At 54.7% G+C, this 19,213-nt stretch overlaps 1 protein-coding gene across 4 annotated transcripts in view; it reads right to left on the bottom strand.

Moving 5' to 3' along the window:
* ACTN1 (actinin alpha 1) overlaps positions 1-19,213 on the bottom strand; it is an 89,031-nt gene that overhangs the window by 13,598 nt on the left and 56,220 nt on the right. For all 4 annotated transcript variants that reach the window (XM_037031135.1, XM_037031137.1, XM_037031138.1 and 1 more), the window contains exons 4-10: positions 16,196-16,282; positions 14,314-14,401; positions 13,692-13,770; positions 10,180-10,261; positions 8,725-8,810; positions 1,115-1,207; positions 4-234 (exon numbers count right to left, since the gene is read on the bottom strand). In XM_037031135.1, the coding sequence (XP_036887030.1) occupies positions 4-234; positions 1,115-1,207; positions 8,725-8,810; positions 10,180-10,261; positions 13,692-13,770; positions 14,314-14,401; positions 16,196-16,282 (746 nt within the window). The remainder of the gene's footprint in view (positions 1-3; positions 235-1,114; positions 1,208-8,724; positions 8,811-10,179; positions 10,262-13,691; positions 13,771-14,313; positions 14,402-16,195; positions 16,283-19,213) is intronic.

Here is a 19,213-nt window from a genome sequence, read left to right as displayed (position 1 = left end):
CACCGAGACCATCCTGCCCTCGGAGGGCATGAAGGCGGGCCGGTTGCTGAGGCGCAGCTTGGTCTGCAGCGTGTTGAAGTTGATCTCCAGCTGGCACTTCTCCTGCACCTTGGGCGGCTTGTGCAGGCGCCGGTAGTCACGGAAGTCCTCCAGCTTCTGCTGCATGGCATGCATGGTGTTCTCGGGCGCCCGGTTCTCCAGCCACGGGATGGTGCGGCGGATCCATTCCAGCAGCTGTGGGGTGAGGGGGTCAGGGTGCAAAGCTGCCGGGAGGCAGGGGCAGGCTTCCCTGTCCTCTGAGGTCCCTTCCCACACAGGAGGCGCTGGGAAGAGTCTTTCCTGACAGCATACTTCCCCAGCTACCCCCTAGGCTGTTCCCAAGCAACGAGGCTAGGCCCCAGGGTGTTCCCTCTGAGAACCTGGGCCTCACAAAACATGGCCAATAAGCTATGTTAACTGACAGCCAGCACCACAGCCTACTACTCGGCCAAGGGAATAACCACAGACCTGGTGGGAAGATGGCTCGACTAGAAGCAAGAGACCTGAGCTCTAGTTCAAGGTCTACTACCTGGCTAGGCCTCCATTTCCTCATCTATACCATGGAGAGGGGTAACAGTTGCTCCCTGAGGTCCTTCCACCTGACCTTCTAGGATTCTAGAATGAGGTCCCACATAAAAGTGGCTGCCTTCTGGGGTACCCGCAGGAAAGAGCCTGGACTGTTTTCCTTGAGTAGGTGATGAAGGAGGCGTGGAAGTGATGATAGGAAGTACATCCATCACCTGCAAGGCACCAGGCATGTCTCCCGAACTAAATCATCTGAACAATCACAGGAGTCCTACAGGGTTAAGTGCTATGATTCCCCACCCCCCACAAGGTACAGAGGAGGTAACCAAGGCCCTGAGAGGTCACGTGACTTGCCAAGGTGCCCCAGCTGGAGTGGCGGAGTAGTGATCACACCCAGGCACTTGGGTCCCAGAACTCGGGGTCCTACTCTGCTGGATGGCTGATCCATCCACAGGCAGGGGCAGAGCTGTGCAGAAAGCTGAGTTCTGCTTTGGGAACAAGCTGGGGTGACAGGTCCCTGCTGGGGCCAGGGGACCCCAGGGGCACCTACATCACTGGCCAGCTTCTCGTAGTCTTCCATGAGCTGTTCGTTCTCCTGGTTGACGGCCAGCACCTTGCAGATACGGTTGGCTGCTGTCTCCGCCTGGCAAGGAGACAAGGAGTCACGGTCAGCCACCCGCAGCAGAAGCACCTGGTACAGACGTATACCAACAAAGTCCCCTTCTACCCCTGCAGCTCACAAGACTTGGAATTTACTGCCTCATCCCTCCTCTTTGGCAGCCCAGGCTGGAAGAGAGGTCTTGGTGGGTGAACTAGCTAGGCCCCCTAGAGACGGGCCGGAGTTTGAGACCCAACACACGTGTTGGAAAGAAACTGATCCAGTGACTGATGGAATCGAAATGCTCAGGTCAGGTGGTGAGGTGGTCTCACGCCCAACCTGGAGTTCCAAGTGGACGCCCTGGGTCCCAAGACTCAGGATAGCAGTCTGGGTTTGCCGAGACCTCGGAGGTGCAGGAATTCCAATCAGGGCGTCCTGGAGTAAGTGCTGACTGGAAGCAATGGGGCCTCTCAGGATCCCTGCAGAGTCTCAAGGCTCCTAGCCCCAGGTTCAAAACACTTCAGAGAAAACAGAGGCACCCACTATTGTGCAAAGGGCAAGACTCGGGGAGGAACCCAGCATGAGCAGGACGCCCAGAAAGCAGGCACGGGCACCTCTGGGAAAGCTGCGCACACACCATGCCCTGGGAGGTGGGGCTTGGCGGCCAGAGAAACAACAGGGGATGGAAGGGCCACCACATACAGAGGTGCGCAGTGCACCTACCACCAGCAGGGGGCAGGCGCCCCTAATCCACTTCACTCAAGGGACTTTTAAATTCAGCTGTGCTCTCCTGCACACCCTAAGCCAACTCCAGGGGAGGGGAACTCAAAGCCTTTTGGGGACTCTGGGATAGAAAGGAAGACAGCCTAGGGTCCTCTGGTCTCAGGAATAAGAGCAGAGAACACCTGTGAGAAGACAGAAGCACCTTATGGCCCCAGAGAAGTGGGACCCTGTTGATGACAAAGCATGACAAAAGCTTAAGGGTAGAAAGATGGGGCCTCACAACTGGATGATGAACGAGACAAAATGGGCTCCTGCTGCAGTGAGACAGACTGAGGCTAGACATAAGGAAGGAAGTTTAACTGGGAAGAAATGACTAAGAAAACACAGACATTGTTTCCTGGCAGAACTATTGAAACAGGACACATGCCCACCAAGTCATGTGACTTGTGGGGACTGCCTGGGGTGGCTGTGAGGGCCGGAATGAGACCGTCGCACATGACCTTTCAAGCTCAAAGCTGAGAGACTGCACCCTGCAGGGAGCGGTGTCAGAAAAGGGAGCCTCCAGCAGGAGATCTGCAGAACCGGTCAGAGGAGGAGGGAAGGGTCCTCTGGTGTCGGGAGTGAGGGAAGGAGCCACATCCTCAGACCCTCACTGCCCCCCCACCCCTAACTCAACTCTGTGCCAGAGATGGCATGGCCACTGGGTACACAGAACCCCCAGATGACTGTCCCTCCTTTGGAGGAACAACAAGTAACTAAGGGGAACCCCCAAGAGGTGACAAGGAAGGAAATTCCGTCTAGGAGCCTGTCCCAGAAGACATGGGGCCTGGCAAAGAGCAGGGTCACAGGAACCAGGCTGACCTGCCCCATGAGGCTGGTTGGGGACAGCAATTGCCCTGAAGTCACTCAGGCCACTTCCCTTGAAGACCAGGGCAAGGGACCCAAGGGAGGACATCTATGTCAGAACATGGGGTAGCCGCAGAGACCCCTGCCCAATGTGCTGACCAAGTGGGTAAGAGTCGGGGGAAGGGTGGCCACTCATCACGGGCAAACAGCAACAGTCGCTGTGATGTTTCATGACGAGACCCAGACCCGCACTAACGTGCTCTCCTCTGGCAGACAGTCCTGTCACACCCCCTTGGCCTTGCTATCCTGCTGACTCATCCTGAGATCCTGCGCTCCGGGGTCATCCTTGTGTGTCCATTTATCAAATTGGTAGACTGAGGGACGCCTGTATGTGGGGGGGTTCAGGAGCCTTGCCCCTGTCCTCTGAGCCTGCCGGGTATCCCACAGCCAAAGAGGCCCCTTTGGAACCAAGTCTGAGGGAGTTCCCATGAGGGCTTCCTGGGGACTCTTCACAAACACCCAATCCCTGTCCCCAGCCGGCCCCTGCCCAGGCTGGCCTCACCAGGAGAGACAGATGGAGGAAACCCATCATTATAAGCAAGAAATCTGCCTTTGGAAAGAAGGCATGGCCATCATGGATCAAAAAAGGGCTTTTAAAAATATATTTTTTATTTATTTATTTTTAGAGAGAGGGGACAGGAAGGAGAAAGAGTGGGAAAGAAACATCAATGTGTGGTTGCCACTCATGTGTCCCCTGCTGGGAACCGGACCACAACCCAGGCATGTGCCCTGACTGGGAATTGAACCAGCGACCCTTTGCTTCACAGGCCTGTGCTCAATCCACTGAGCTAATCCACTTTATTTCTAAAAAAGGGCTTTCTTTAGAAAAAGCAACGGCCTGTCTGCAAACCCCATCAGGGGTGCCTCCCCGCTGAGGGACAGCCAGCTGCGACTGCTACCAGAAAGCGGCTGGAATCCGGATTTGACTTTGGAAACAATGACAGGCGGAATCTTCAGGACCTTGACCCTCCCTTGTTCTCATTGCTCAATCCTGCCCTACCCCCCACCCAGCACGCAGGCCCTCCCTGGGTGTGGGTGCTGGGCTGCTGGGTGTGGGGTTACGCTGGCTCCCAACAGCTCCCTTTATAGAGAAGGGATCGGTCCCCCTCCAACCCCAGCTCAGGAGGTCAAAGAGACCAGCCCGGGGAGCACAAAGTCAGTAAGGCCTCCCGGATATAACTGGAGGGAAAGGCAAGAGAGACTCCTGAGGATGGGATCCGGGGCTATCCCTGTCCCCCCACCTTCCTGGTGGTTTCACTTTTTTCTCCCATGGCTACAGGAGCCCCAGGGCCAGGAGAGAGGCGCCCAGTCCCACTACATCCTAAAGAGTCTGCTTTGGTTCTGAAGCTCAGAGGAGGCTTGCTCCAGGGGGAAAAGATCCTTTTCTGAGAGAAGCTCCAAACGGAAGCTATTGGGTTTTGGCTTCGGGCTATTCACACAGGAGGAGATGGAACCAAGAAGAATGAGTACGCCCAGCCCTTTCCACGGTGACAGACTTTTCAGGAAATCAGGGGGACACACACAGGTCATCTGTAAGAACAGCCACACTGGTTACTTCCCAGTGCCGCAGGGAGAGACTGACAGAAACTTGTGTTCACTTTTCCATAGTTTATATTTTCACAGCCTGCTGTAAGCTGTACCATCCCATAACCTAACACAACCATATACCTGGCTTTACATTCCAGTTGTTTTTGTAAAGGCATCGGCTGTGTTATTCCCAGAGTCCGCAGAGATCCCAAACAACAGCCTCAGCTGTGCCAAGCCAAAGCGCACCCGAGACCAGCTACGCTGCTCAACAGCATCACCTTGGCCGCCACAGAAGAGGCTGGAGAGGAATGGTCCTCAGTGAAGGTGGCGTTGAACAACGTGGCCGAATGTCACGCTACGGCTCTGCCACCCACGAACCCCAGATGCACAGGAATGTCACAGATGAGGTCTGCAGTCAACACTTCCCCAAATCTAACTAACTGCCTACTTCCCGCCTCCCACGGCAGCACTCAACCCTGGTGTCCCTGCCAGTGAGCCCCCTAGACCAAGGCGAGCTGACCCCACAGCTGCACAGCCCTGGCCCCCTGCCATCCCTGCCCCCTCCTCCCCTGGCACTTCTTCTTCCAGGCAGTTGGACGAGACCCAGCCCAGCACTCGCTGGCTCTCCTCTTGCAGGCAATCCCATCACTCCTCAGAGCGTTTGCACACACAGTGACTGCCTTCCTCAACAGCACTGGCCGCCGTTCCCCATCCTCCCGGAGCCTTTGCCTTGTGGACCCCTATTCTACCCCTAAGACCCTCAAGTTCAAGTGTTTCCTGCTCAAGACAGTCTCACATCCTGTGGCCCTGCACCTGTACCTGCCCAACTCAGGTCTGTAGCAGAGCACAGCTTTGGGTAGATGGCAGCTACCATCAACAGCCTTTCCCCCCCACTTAAAACACTACTATTTATTTATTTAAGAAAGAGGGGAAGGGCGAGAAAAAGAAAAACACTGATGTGTGGTTGCCTCTCGCACGCCCCCTACTGGGGACCTGGCCTGCAACCCAGGTACGTGCCCTGACTGGGAATCGCCTTTGGTTCGCAGGTGGGCACTGAATCCACTGAGCCACACCAGCCAGGGCTCAACATCTTTTATTAAAGGTTTTCCTAGATGGACCATGAATTCCTTGAGGGCAGTTGAGGATTTCTTCCCCTCAGCAGATTCACAATAGTGACTAAAGCGACTGACAGGCAAACAGCACCATCTCCTCCTAAAACCATCCAGAAATACCTACAGCGGATCCCCTTCTTGCCTTCAAGTGTGGTTTCTCAGAAACAGTCCCCCCTAGATCACGACCATGAACTTTAAAAGCTTCACAAACTGCAAAAACACCCTCTACGTGTGCTCTACAGGGGAGAGGAAAGACAAGCTGAGAAAGGATCAGAACCCAAACCAAGGGCCAAAGAGTCAGTCCTCAATGAACTACGAACACCAGTCATGCACCTCTGCACACCACTCGCCTGGCTGGGTACACGGACTGCTATACACGCACACATGTGCACGCATATGTCAGACTCTGCTGCCTTTCTAGTCCTACCATCCAAGGCTTGACAAGAGAACGACAGTGGAAGGGACGGCGGGCACTGGGCGTGGGTTTCGGAAGACCTCCCTTCAGTGGCTCCAGTCGAGGAGACAGCCAAGACTAGAAGAGCGCGTGAGTCTGAAAGAACCCCCTTCCTCCACGGGAGGGGGGAAGACTCCCCACCCATGGCTGCTTAGCTCTAACAGTCGCCTGAATCCTTAGAAGTGGTTACAGGCGACTCTGGGTGAGGCCCCTGACCCAGGACATGAGAGGAACACCCCGCCCCCACCCCCCACCACTCCCCATCCCCCCAACTGGTGACCCTGTCCTCAGAGACGGACGAAAAGTGCGTGAAATGGCTGCAACAGGGATGAGTGAGAGGGAAGAGGGCATGGTGGTAGGGGGTGTGAGATTCGGGAGGGAGAAAAGCAGGCAGCTACACTCACACACACGCACACACGCACACACACGCACACACGCACACACACACTCTCCCTTCCGAGCATTGTCATCAGCCAGGACACGGGGAAGGCTTTGGAGACAGGGAAGGCCAGTGTCAACAGGCATGAAGCCCAGGAGGGAGCCCCTGAAGGAGGAGAGAAAGAGGAAGGGGAATTGGAAAGAGGGGAAGCCACAGCAGCGAGCTCGGCCCAGCCGTGAACTCGGGCAACCAGACTGTGGTTATCGGGGCTGAGGCAATAGATGGATGCCACTCACACCCTGGCTGAGGGTGGGGGGTAAAAGGGGTGGGAAGAAATTGAGGAGAGGGAGCAGCAACAGCAAAGGTGGGATGAAGAGGAAGAGGAAGAAGAGGCAGGCCAGAGAAGAGGCTGAAAGGGGCTGGAGGGAGCCAGGTGGCCTGGGAGGAAGGGGAGGAGGGCTGTGGGTGCCCATCCAGGCCCGGAGTAGGGCAACTACTAGCCCAGGTGGCCAGTGCCTTTGTTTAATTTTTTAAACGCACCTCTTCCTGAAGGTGCTCCACTGGCAAAAGGTCACCTTGTTACATAAGAAGACATTGTTGCTGCCACATGCAGGACTTTGGGGATGCACATTGACAACTTCATTGTCTCTGTGTGCACAGGGCACCCGGGTGTAAGGTGCAGCCTGCGCCACCACCCAGTTGAGCCTGGGTGGGCGGGGCCAGGCAGGGCTCTGAGCCTCAGGCCCAGACCCCAGGGAGAGGGCAGGACGACTCTGCTCTGCCCGGGCTGGCAGGCTGCTATCTGAGAGGATGGCCTTGCCTCCGTGGGGAGGAGGGAGACAGAGGGGTGACGGGGCCTGGGTATTTACGGGACTACTCAGGAACCATGGCCAAGCGCTGTGCTGCTTGGGGTAGGGCTCTTATCCAGGGAAGGAGCTGGAACCACAAGCTTCCATCGGGTTTGTGACATCCACCAGGCTGGGGGGCAGGAGCAGGGAGGCAGGGGGCCATCCAGGGGGTACGGTTCTCTGGCACCTTCAAGTGTCCTGGCCGAGGTTCAGAAAACACCCTACCCCCAGAGGAGGAGGCGTCTCTAATCGCCCCTTTCACTCGAGGCTGGGTATCGGGGAAGAGGAAGAGGCGGGCAGGGAGAGCGGGCGAGGCCAAGGGGAGCTCACCTTCTGCGCACCGAGAAGGCGCGGCAGTGACATGACCATTAGGTCACATGGCCTTCCCATCCCGCCTTAGCGTGCCTACACATCTGCACAGAGAAGGAGAACAGGTTGAGAGGAGAAAGTGGGCGGCAGCAGCACAGAATAAACCACCACAGCCACAGTGGACAGAAAGAACACCAGACGGACAGGCAGAAACAAGGGAATGGGCAGAAAGGGGAACATGAGCCGGTGGGAGGAGAAACGGGGTGGGGTGGGAGAAAGCACAGGCTGAGACAAGGGAGGGAGCGCGAGTATGGGGGAAGACTGGGCAGAGGGAGGCTGTGGGGAGAGCGCCCCCAGCAGGCGCATCAGGACGGGTCACATGGATGCCACGCTGAGGATGAAAAATTTGCCTGAGCACAGGACAGGTCCACGGCCGAAGCCACGAAGGCCAAGCCTGGGGTCCCGTGTCAGTGGCAACCTGAGTGTCGTGCTTCTGGGGTCCTGCCTGTGAGGGACCCCAGAAGAGGGCCCTCTGCTGCCTGCACTAACCTGGTAAGGAGAACATGCAAATCTCCGATGTCTGCAGAGTAGAGGCCACTCTGTAGAACTGACAGTGCAGAACTGACACAGTTGGCCCTTAACCCCAGGCCTCCCCGAGCAAAACTGGGCCGGGACACTTAGGGCTCACAGCTGCCCAGCTCTGCCCTCCCTCCCTCCCAGGGGCTGTGTCACGTCCAGGAACACAGAGAACAGAGCGACCCTGTTTGGGGCTTCCAGGCAGTATTCAGGAGAAAGCACCAAAGCCCAATGGGGCTGCACACACCCCTGCTACGACGTGTCCCCGAGCGGGAGAAGCAGGGGCTTCCTGACACCTTCGCAAAATCGGTCAGTGAAAACAGGAGACAGCTCCCCAGGTCTGCCTCCCAGGTAGTCCCACTCCCCTGATAAAGCCTGTAGCTCCACAGAGGGGGTCCCAGGGAGATGCTGCCCACTGCGTCCCCAAAGCCACCCCTGGCTGATTCCACCCACACAGCCCTTCCTGCTGAAGACGGTTGTCTGGGTCCTGGAAGGTGAGCTCTTGCCTCGTCTTCTCGAGAGCAGAGGAGGATGAGAGAAAGATCGGAGATGCGGGTGGGAGAGGGCTGAGCAAGAACACGCCACGTGGGCACCAGGGGCTAACTCTACCAAAGAGACGGACCATCCAGACCCTGTCACCAGGGGGAGGTGAGGGGAGGGCAGGAGGGCATGGTTTCCGGTCTGGCATGAGGTGTGCGGGGCGAGGAAGGAGCAGGGGCCCTGGGTACCTTCTGGGCGCCAGAGAAGGCATGGTAGAAGCTGGACACATAAGTCATGATGGCTTTCTCATCCGGTCGGGCGGTGCCAACGATGTCTGTCAAGAAAAACCTGGAGTCAAAGGCAGCCTGTGAACATACCAGACACTCCAAGAACCACCTGGTCTTTGTGCCAAAACTGGGTCCAACCGAACCAGCTTCTGCAGTAACTTCCACTTGACAGGAACAAGAAAGGCAGAGGACTGGAATGGTGCCCCGAGGAAGCAGCCAGACAGACCCAGAACAAGAAACATTCATTGGGCCCTGGCTGGTGTAGCTCAGTGGATTGAGCGTGGGCCTGTGAACCACACGATCGTGGTTCGATTCCCAGCCAGGGCACATGCCTGGGTTGCAGGCCAGTTCCCAGCAGGGGACTCGTGAGAGGCAACCACACATTGATATTTCTCTCCTTCTCTCCTTCCCTTCCTCTCTAAAGATAAATAAATAAAATCTTTAAATAAAAAAATTCTTAAAAAAAAAAAGAAACACTCACTGGGACAGCTGGCCCAGTTACCGCAACAAGTTCAACGTTGGAAATAAAAAGGGCAGGAGAAATACAATGGTTAAATGCCACGTGCAGACCTTGGTCGGACAGTGGGTGTATCAAGGACTCACGGTCACTTTGCAAGGTGTGAACACTGCCTTATGGTTGCCTAAGAAAATATCACATTTTAAAGACACATAGTCTGAAGTATGTAGCAGTGAAATGCTGTGATGTCTGGAATTTGCTTTAAAACATTTCAACAAAGAAAAGGAAAAAAAGAGAAAAAATCTTAAGTCATTGTTGTAACTGGATGACGGTTGCAGGAAGTTCATCACACTCCTCGTTCCGCTTCAGTATCTATTTGAAAACGCTCCTCACACAGACAGATACTGCCCCAAATGATCAGATCTCCCATCTAGTCCCCAAAGGGGCAGCTCATCTTTCCAAAAAGCCATTTGCTTTTCCATAAGTGCTGGTCTTCCCCCACCATCCCTCACAAAGTTGCATGTGCACACAGACCAGCCCCTTGGTTACTCCTAACAGGCCCATGCGGGGTGATGCCCATGTTAGTAAACGCATTGGCTTCTCTCGTTGGTCCGATTTTGTCAGCCTAACAGATGGGGCCCCCGCTGGAGACCTTAGGAGGAAGGTTCTCTTCCCGCCCCTACAATAAGAGACCTCATGTTCCACACCAGCACCCGCTACCCGACTCCAAAACAAAGGGGAGACCCATCCGCAGATGGTCGGGGAGGAAACTGCTCCCCAAACTCTTCTCAGCACCAGCTCTCACCACTCCTTCCAAACCCCAGGGAACCACGGAACCCCCAGCAGGCAGAGGACCCCAACCTCCCAACGAGGTCCCCCACAGCAGGCTTCTCCCTTCCCACCTCAGGCTGCTGGGTGGCTGGTGGGAGAAGAATTAGAGCCTGGAAGGCAAACCTTACCTTCAGCATCCAGCATCTTGGGGATGTCCAGGTACTTCTCCGCCACATCGAAGGCTGTGTTCAGGTTTGTGAGAGGGTCGTCCTAGAGGGAGGCGGGGAGGGCGGGGTTAGAGTGGGAGTTGTGACGAGACACTGGCGGCCCCCATCTGGGCAATCGCCAGATTTTAGGGGCAGAGGGACTGCTACCGCTGTTCCTGGGCAGGCCCACGGCAGCCAGCGCTGGGTGCAGACGGCTGGCCTCGCTACCAGGGCTCGCTGGCCAGGGAGTTAAAATGCCATCTCTCCTCCTGAAGCCTCAGTTTCTCTGTCAGAAAAATGGGATGAACAGGATGAAGAATACTGGCTTGTAGCCCAAGAAAGAATGGCTAGGAAGTGAGCGGGAGAGCAGGGCACTGGCCTGGGAGCTGCCCGTCTTGGCCTCTGGGCTCAGCTCTGCCACCAGGGAGTGGGGCTGGTAAGTATCCTGACCTCGGCTTCCCCACCTGTTACTGAAGAGTGGGCCTGGGTGCTCTCAAACCGCTTTGGGGCTCCCAGCCCATGAAATCCTGGGGCTCCCACAAGCAGCCTTGTGATTATTCTGATTTCTGCAACTTTCCCAAGGAAACCTATTTGGTGCTGGCGAGGATGTGGGGGGACTGGAACCCTGGTGGGAGGGCAAGCTGGTGCAGCCGCCGTGGAAGATAGTGTGGAGGTTCTTCAAAAAGCGAAACACAGAACCACCACGGACTCGGCTGCACAAGACGAGAAGAGCTCTGGTGACGGACGGTGGTGACAGTCACACACCAGCTTGGCAGGGTGTGCTCAATGCTGCCTCGCCATGCACTCAAAGGTGGTCGAAACAGTGAATTCTGTGTCATGAGCACTTTACCACAATTAAAACGAAACGTTTAATGTGGGAAATAACCCACAACTTAGTGCGGGGAGGTCCTGGTGGGCCCTCCCACTCTGTTCTTGGTTCCTCAGAATAATCTAAAACAAGCTGGTTTTGTCATCCTGGGACTCAGTTTCCCCGTGTGCTCAGGTGGGACTCGCAGGACACGAAAAAATCAATGCATCCATTTGGGATGCTTTCAGGAAGAAACTGTTCAAAAGAGAGAAGGTGGAATCCTTTTGGGAAGGTCTCCAGCAGCTTCCAGAGTGATAAAAAATGCTGCCAAGAAGTGAAGGTCATTTCCATCACAGGCCTTAACAGTCCTCAGGCCAGGGGTGCCTGCCCGCCTGCCCCGCCCGACCCCTAGGGCCTGCCAGGCCTCCACTCCCACCAAGGGCTGGCGCAGGAAGGAAGAGCCTCACATCAGAGCCCCTCAGCTCTCCCTGACATCCAAGCCACCCAGGCCCTGGAGCTGTGCTTTCTGGAAAGTACCCATGGTTCAGTGGGACCAGGTCTGTGCTAGGGCTTCAGCTGGATTTTATTTTATTTTTTTAAGATTTTATTTATTTATTTATCTTTAGAGGAGAAGGAGAGGGAGAGAAACATCAATGTATGGTTGCCTTTCGTGCGTCCCCTGCTGGGAGTTGGCCTGCAGGGAACCTGCCTGCAACCCAGGCAATGTGCCCTGACTGGGAATCGAACCGCGATCATCTGGTTCGCAGGCCCGTGCTCAATCCACTGAGCTACACCAGCTAGGGCCAGGATTTTATTTTTTTTAATCCTTACCCAAGGATATGAATTTTTTTATTGATTTCAGAGAGAGGAAAGGGGAGAAAAGAGGGAAAGATTGGTTGCCCCCCATGCATACTCCAAAAGGGGACAGAACCCACAACCTAGGTATGTGCCCTGACTGGGAATCGAACCCACAACCTTTTGGTGTATGGGACGATGCTCCAACCAACTGAGCCACCTGGTCAGTACTGGGCTGGATTTTACTGATGCTACTGAATTAAACAGAGGGGGAGACAGATAAGTGAAACATGGAGAAATGAAAAGACACAGAGAAGGACAGAAGGTGGGGACAGAGCTGGCCATGTATCAGACAAAGGCCACTGGAACCCCTAACTCCCAAATGGCGGGGGCACCTGGAGTCTGTGGAGGGATGGGTGGAGGGACCACATGGCCCAAGTCAGCCCCGTCCCACTGGATACGGGGGAGCAAACCCCAAGGGATCACCTGGCCACTGCCGCCCCAGCACAGCCACACAGGGACACACACGCGCACTGTCTCCAACGGGCAGCAGCTGAACCTCACAGATAGTTCGGAGGTTCACAATGACGCCTCTAAAAGAAAATCTGCCACAGCTAGGACTTCCGTCCTCTGCCCTGTTTGACTGGGCCAGGTAGCTTTCAGACGGTTCAGGGAATTTTTACATGAACTTTTTATTTTTGGCAAAACTGCTGAGTTAGAGAGCTGGGATCCTCCTATCCCCTAAGAGAGTAGCCTGGGATTGCCACCAGCCTGTCAGGCCCTATCACCCTGAAGGTGTCTGATCTCCAAGGGACCAGCCTGGGGCAGGCACACACAGGGCCAGGGAGCGGGTGCCTCTGCCCCTGAGGCTGGGCTCTTGTAGGCAGGCAGAGGTCCCAGAGGGGACGGGAACCTGCTCCTTCCTCCCTCACAAACGCTTTCCAGCAGCCCACTCCTGCACACCCTGGAAACAGCCCAATACTGCCATGAGTGGCCAGAGAGGTCCCCACACTGGAAACATCAAAGCTCACTTGGCCACTGAGAAGCACCGGAGGCCCCTCATGGGGGCACAGGTTAGGGGGGCTCTTCAATGAACAGTCACTCCTAGGAGCTGCCCTGCCCAGGGATTCGAGCACAGACCGGCAACAGTCCAACCCGAGCTGCGGATCAACTGTGGGCACAGAAAAGGCTTCGGGGGGCCTCTCCTGAGACCCCCATGCCACATGCCAAGGCACGGGAGGGACCTCGAGGGGAGACGAGCTGAGTCCAGTCTCCAAGGTCTGGGCCAGCATCCCTTAACCAGCCCCCACCCTAAGAACCACCATGAGGGTATACACCTAGCTCCCACCCCCTAGTACGTACACACACACACACTCAGGACAACCCCCCAACAGCTTCATGACAAAATATAAATGAAATAAGCAGCAGCAGCAGAAAATCCTGCAGCCAAACTTCGGCAACGAGGGACACATCTGCCGTGGGCACCTGCCTAGGACTGCAGTGAGTCTCAGACACAGCCGGGATAAATGCATCCGCGGCTACGCAACATTTTAGATTGTGACAGTAATAGATCCACCTAATAAAAACCAGAAAATGGGAGCAGAAACCCTCCACTTATCCCTCCACACTCACAGGGCTGCTGCAGTGGCCCTCACATTTCCCTCATGGGCTGTGAGTGTGGGCAAGCACACGCATGCCGTGCTGAGGTAGCCCTAACAGTGAAGGGATTTTTTTCTTCTCAACAGGCTGTCTTCTTGGCTAACCTATAGAGGCTGACACCCCTCGCGCTGGACACAGGCTCTCAGAGCAGGGGCGCCGACCCACCTTGCCCCTGCCCACTAGGGATGAGCGGCCGGGAGCTGGCAGTGAGCAGTCAGGTGAGTGCACATACCTTTCGCAGCTTCCCATAGTCAATCAGTTCAGGCCGGTGTCGGTGGATCAAGGCACAGAAGCCAAGGCCGTCCTTCCAGCTGCCCGGGGGAGACAATGGGGGGGCAAGCTGGTGAGTGGGGCCAAGCACTCACTACGGGGAAAGTGCTAAGCAGGGGGCAGTCTCCCTTTCCCTGGAGGTAGATATGTGACCCTTCAGAGCAGGAGCCAGGAGAAGACAGGATGGGCAGGAGCTTTTCTGTCTGCCACAGTCCCAGGTAGTTGGCTCAAGACTCTAAGGGGCTTGGCAGGTTGATACACCTGCCACATCTCACGCTACCCTCCACCAAGGCTGGGGCCTCGTCTGCTCTGTTCTGCAGCCCAAGGCTAGAACTTCCCGACGGCCTCCTTGGGAGTTCCCCAGGAGCCCGAGCACAACCAAGGTGTACAAGGCAGTAGCTGCATCCGTCTGAGACACTGCTGGGATGGAGAGAGGACACCGAGGGGTCGGGGACACCCCCTTCCCACAGCAATTAACTTCTTCCCCAAAGGCTGCTGCTCTGTCTGGAGCTGAGACGAGCCCAGCCCAGGGGCCTGCAGGGCCCTGCAGCTCTGTAAAAGCCCCCCAGCTCCCGGTCACTCACCTTATGTGGAAGTTCTGGATGTTGACATTCTTGTAAGGGGCCGTCTTCCTCTGACACCACAAGAGCAGCCCTTCCTTCGCCGACGTCTCTGTGGCGAAGGGAGTGACAGGCAGAGAGGTCAGGGGGCTGGCCTGGTGGAGGGAGGGCCACTGACGTGGGGGAGGCCGCACTCTGCCACACCGTTTCACAGAGGGGGCTCATACAAAGACCCTGCTACTACCAGGCCACAAAGTCTATTTCCTTGACAAAGGCTGAGAATCCATCTGACATAGAAACAGGCCAGGCAGCTTTTCAGAGCCAGCCACACCACGCATTGAAATGCTGTGGTAACGGCCTTTTAGGCTAACTCCCTGACATTCCCTTTAATTTAAGAAATGGCAACAAATCAAAATAAGGTGGCAACTTACATCAGGTGGCCACTTTGGGAAGGTTTGATTGGTCTGTGAAGTCTAGAACCCAGGAATCTCTACACAGGGGCACCTGTGGCCTGCCTGTGCTGTACACACGGCCACGTGGGAAGGAAGCATGAGAACTCTGATGCCGATTTTGTGTTCATCTTAAAAAAAGGTTCCCTTACATTTGATGCATAGATTACATAGATCACCAGCATTGGTGTGTGTGAAGTGGACATATGCCTTCAGATAAGGCAGGGGTACTGGAGGGGACTGGGGGCTCCCAGAACAGGAGGGCTGCCAACCGCACTGCCCCCATGTGTTAGCATCTGGGAACTGCAGGTTCCAGTACCCCGTGATGGGCTTCCTGGATGATCTCATCTACTTTCAATTCACAACACGGTCTTTAGAATGACGTTAAACGATTCCGACAAAGATAATACAATCATTCAAGCACAAACAACTTTTAAAAAATCAGCAAAGTTAATGCTTCTACTCTTAATTCAAGCTGTTTGTCAGCTATATTCCAAGATTAAAATAATAACTACTTAATTAGAGCGGACAAGAAGCCTGCCCCAAAGAATCAAACTCACCAGGAAGGCTATTTGAAGAAGGGATTTATCTACCATCACTAACAAGAACCAGCCCTAAGTGACCGACCACTACTGGCATCTTTTTAACCACTTCCACCCGAAACCCCAAGTATTTATAAACCAAATTTAGATCTCCACTTTGTCGTAATCACTAAGTGTCAAGCCAAGATTTCCATAACAAAGCAATTGAGTCCACATTGTTCTCATTACAAAGTTACTCTGAACAAAAATCTTTTCAAGATTTCTTTCAAGTTTCCATTAAAATGAATTAAAAAGCCCAAGATTCCATTGAAATGAGCTAAAAGTATTATTACCGACATCTCATCTTTCTTAAAATTTGTTTTTGTGCTCATAATGTGTGTGGAAATACATAAATATAAATCATGAGGAAATAAATCCACACATCACCTGGGCTGTGGAATCAAAAGTTTAAGAGAGCGCAGCCACTGACGGGTGGTGGCCCCTTGCAGATCTGATAAGTAGCCACCAGAGGGTGCTGTGGGAGCAAAGGGGAAGACCTGGGATCAGCTGGGCATCCCAGGAAGCCCTCCTGGTGGCTATTCCCCTACCTTTTCAAGATTTAACAATCCAAGAGCCAAGCGGGGTTTACAATACACTCCACCACATCAACCTTGGGCTTTCTCCAAGTGAGGAGTTTCCTGGGGACCAAAACACCTGTGGGAACCAGCACCCCAAACAGTTCTTACTTGTCTACAGGCTATGAGCAAGGACAGAGGGCAGAAATGGGTCAGAAGCTCAGGATGTGGCCCTCAGTCAAGGTCAGAGGCTCTCTAGGCTGACCCGGGGGAGGAAAATGTGATGGTAGAGGGAAGGAGTGTGTGTGTGTGTGGGGGGGGGGGGCGCGGGCGGGAATCACTGTGCAGACAGAAGACCTACCTTCCACAGAGATGTCCTGGATGGCAAAGCGGAGGATGATGGTCCAGATCATGCCCAGGGTCATTTTCACATTCCCATCCACGATTTCTACAAAAACAGCAGCAGGGTGGGTCTTAAAGGGGCAGAGGGCACATTCCCTGAGCTGCCCGTCACCTGGTGCACCATAGAGGGAACCAGAGACCATGCTGTTCCACTTCTAGAGGGAAGTCAGTCCAGTTTTTACAGTTAGAGCAACTAAATTTTGCAGGTGACAAGATCTGGGGGTGTCCTGGAGACACAAGGTGGTAGACCAGGGGTGTCCTAGGGGTCCACGTTGGGGGTGGCCGACTCCACTGTGCAGGTCAGGAAAGGCGACAGAGGAAGGGTCTTAGACCCTGGGCGGTGCTCACCAGCCTGACACAGAGCGGGAGGACTCCTAAGCCATGGCAGATGTGCAGGCAACTCTGAACTAAGGACCTCTGGGCGCCCGTGCAGGCCACGGAACACAGCCAACCGAACCCGTCATCCCGAAGGATGCACTCACTCCCACACCAGCCTCCTGATGCCATTAGCTGGGTAGCTTTTAATAAAAACTTCAAACAGCTTCAAGATCACAACTACAAGATACCGCACTAAATTCAGTCTAAGCAGCCGTACTTTTTCAACTTTTAAAATAATTCCATTAATCTGATGAAGTAACCTCTTCCCTGCCAGGCAGCACAAACATAACGGTGACCCCTGTGCGGCAGAGCCTCGGGCATGGAGCCGGGCGTGGTCTTGGGGGCTCAGCCACCGACGATCAAACGTAGACGCCTTAGCCTCGCCCGCTTCCAGGCCCTGTGGTAATGTTCTCAGTTAAGGGTGAGGCACCCAAAGAATCTCTCTTTCTCTCTCTTCTCAACCCAACACTAGTGTTTGGGGAGATGCGACAGAATCCTGAGAAGGGGCAACTTCTGGGGACTCCTGCTTCCCCAAGCCCACACCCACTAGCGTTTGCTTCCCACCAGCCCCTTAAACCAGAGTGAATCCCATTAAGGAAATCACACTCGAAGACCTCATTCCCTTCCTTAGAAGGGAGAGTAAAACTGCAGCTGCTGTGTGACCTGGCACAGGGCACTCCCGCTGCTCCCTGGGGGGCGGAGACTCTGCGGAGCCTGCACTGGGGGGCGGAGCCTGCACTGGGGGGGCGGAGCCTGCACTGGGGTGCGGAGCAAAGGAGCAGCAAGTGAGCACCTTGGACAGGGGACAGGACCTAACTCTTCCTGCTCACAGGGGGGTTCAAACACTCCTTCCAGAACCCCAGACACTGGCCGGGCCCAGGCCTGGGCAGGGGGAGTGCCTGGGAAAGAGACACAGGGAGCCGTAGCGGCAGGGCACCACCTCCCCGAAGAAGTACATCAGCCAGCCAGCTCTTTGCAGAGTGCAAGAGGTGGGCAGCGGGGCAGGGCGGGGTGGGGGGTGGCGAGTGCTAGTGGAGTCAGTTAGGATTCAGTTCACAAAGGTTTGAGATTTTTTTAGATGCCCTTCCACTTTCAATTTTTAATGGTTTCACATCTGTAACATTTAAAAAGTTTATATAAATTGATAAGAAAAAAGCCTAAATTCACAATAGGCAAAAGACATGAGTAGACACTTCATGAAACATGAAATAGAAATAACCCATTTATAGGATGTTCAATCTCAATTAAAAACAAAAAAAAGCAAACATACACCTTGGTGATAACAAGGCTACTACACCTCGGCTAGGAGTGGACACTGGCTTTAAAAATAATTTAAAAAGCTTTCTGGGAAATACTTCGGCAACAGCAGCAAGCACCTGAAAGCCATTTAACTTTCTGAGAGTCAGGTTCTACCTCTAGGAATCCTTCCCTGGCCCAAGACCTGACAGGCAGAATAAGGCTCTGTGTGTGGTGCTTGCTGTAAGGTTGTCTGTCACAGCCCCAAGCTGGAGGTCGTGTGAGTGCACAAAGCACAAAGGTGTCACTGAGTAAATCCCCAGACCCCGTCACCTCTCCGCTCAAAACCTCCATGGCTTCCCCTCACTCAGAGTCAAGGTCGGAGGCTGGCTGTCCACCACTCTCTCCAGCCACAGCTCTCCCCTGCCTGGATACCCACGTGGCCGGTCCCTCAATTCCCTCCCACCTCCACTCACCCTTCCCCTTCTCCCAGGGTCCTTCCTCGATCACCCACTTTGCTCCCCACTTTATTTTTCTCCGTTTGATGTAGCTATGTGTGTATTTGCTCTCTCCCCTTCTAGAAAGAACATCAGCTCCAGGAAGGCAATGCTTTTTTCCTGTTCTGCATCCCCGCTAAGAACCCAGCACAGTGCCTGACATAGAGAAAGCCCCCATCAGCATCTGCTGAGTGAAGAACAAATGGAGGGACAGACGAACACTGGAGACACCAGTGATGCAGTAGGTGAGTGAGCAGGGGTAACGTAGGCAGGCCCAAGACCCAAGAGCATCACAGGAAGGACCCAGGTCTGGGACAGCACACAGCTGGGCCCAGCAAACAGCTGATTAACACAGCCATGGAAATTACACCCACAAGTTTCCAATGACTTGGGAAAAATCTTTACACAGTAATACGGAAAGCAGAAAAAACAGCCACAACGTTTTGTGAACAGCATCTTGAACACAAGGGGAAACGTGTTTTCAAGTCTAGGAAAAACTCCAGTGGTGATGCTGCTGTCTCTCTTGGCCTTTTCAGGTGAGCGGGCCGCAGTGCTGGCCCCCCACCCTAATGAGAACCCCTTGGTGCCCCACCCCCACGCCCTCACATGCTGCCCCACTTGTAAAGGCCAAATACCCAAACCCCCCACAGCCCTGGGCTTGGAGCCCTCCCGGCACTGATGAAGACACAGCAGCCCCATCCTGGGTCTTGCCGACTTACGCTCCTCAGCCCCATCCCCCGAAAATTCCCAGGGGGTTTTCCTTCCTGAAAGCACACTCCCACCAAAGAAGCAGTTTCACTCCAGAAAACAGAGGAGCTAAGTACAAGCAAAAAGACGGGAGTGTTCAGTGACTGCCCTGGGGACCC

This window comes from Sturnira hondurensis, unplaced genomic scaffold (assembly GCF_014824575.4).
Source record: "Sturnira hondurensis isolate 20B ecotype Veracruz unplaced genomic scaffold, ASM1482457v3 Scaffold0021143, whole genome shotgun sequence".
In the NCBI taxonomy this organism is placed as follows: Eukaryota; Metazoa; Chordata; class Mammalia; order Chiroptera; family Phyllostomidae; genus Sturnira; species Sturnira hondurensis.
This window is presented reverse-complemented; position numbering and strand designations above follow the sequence as displayed.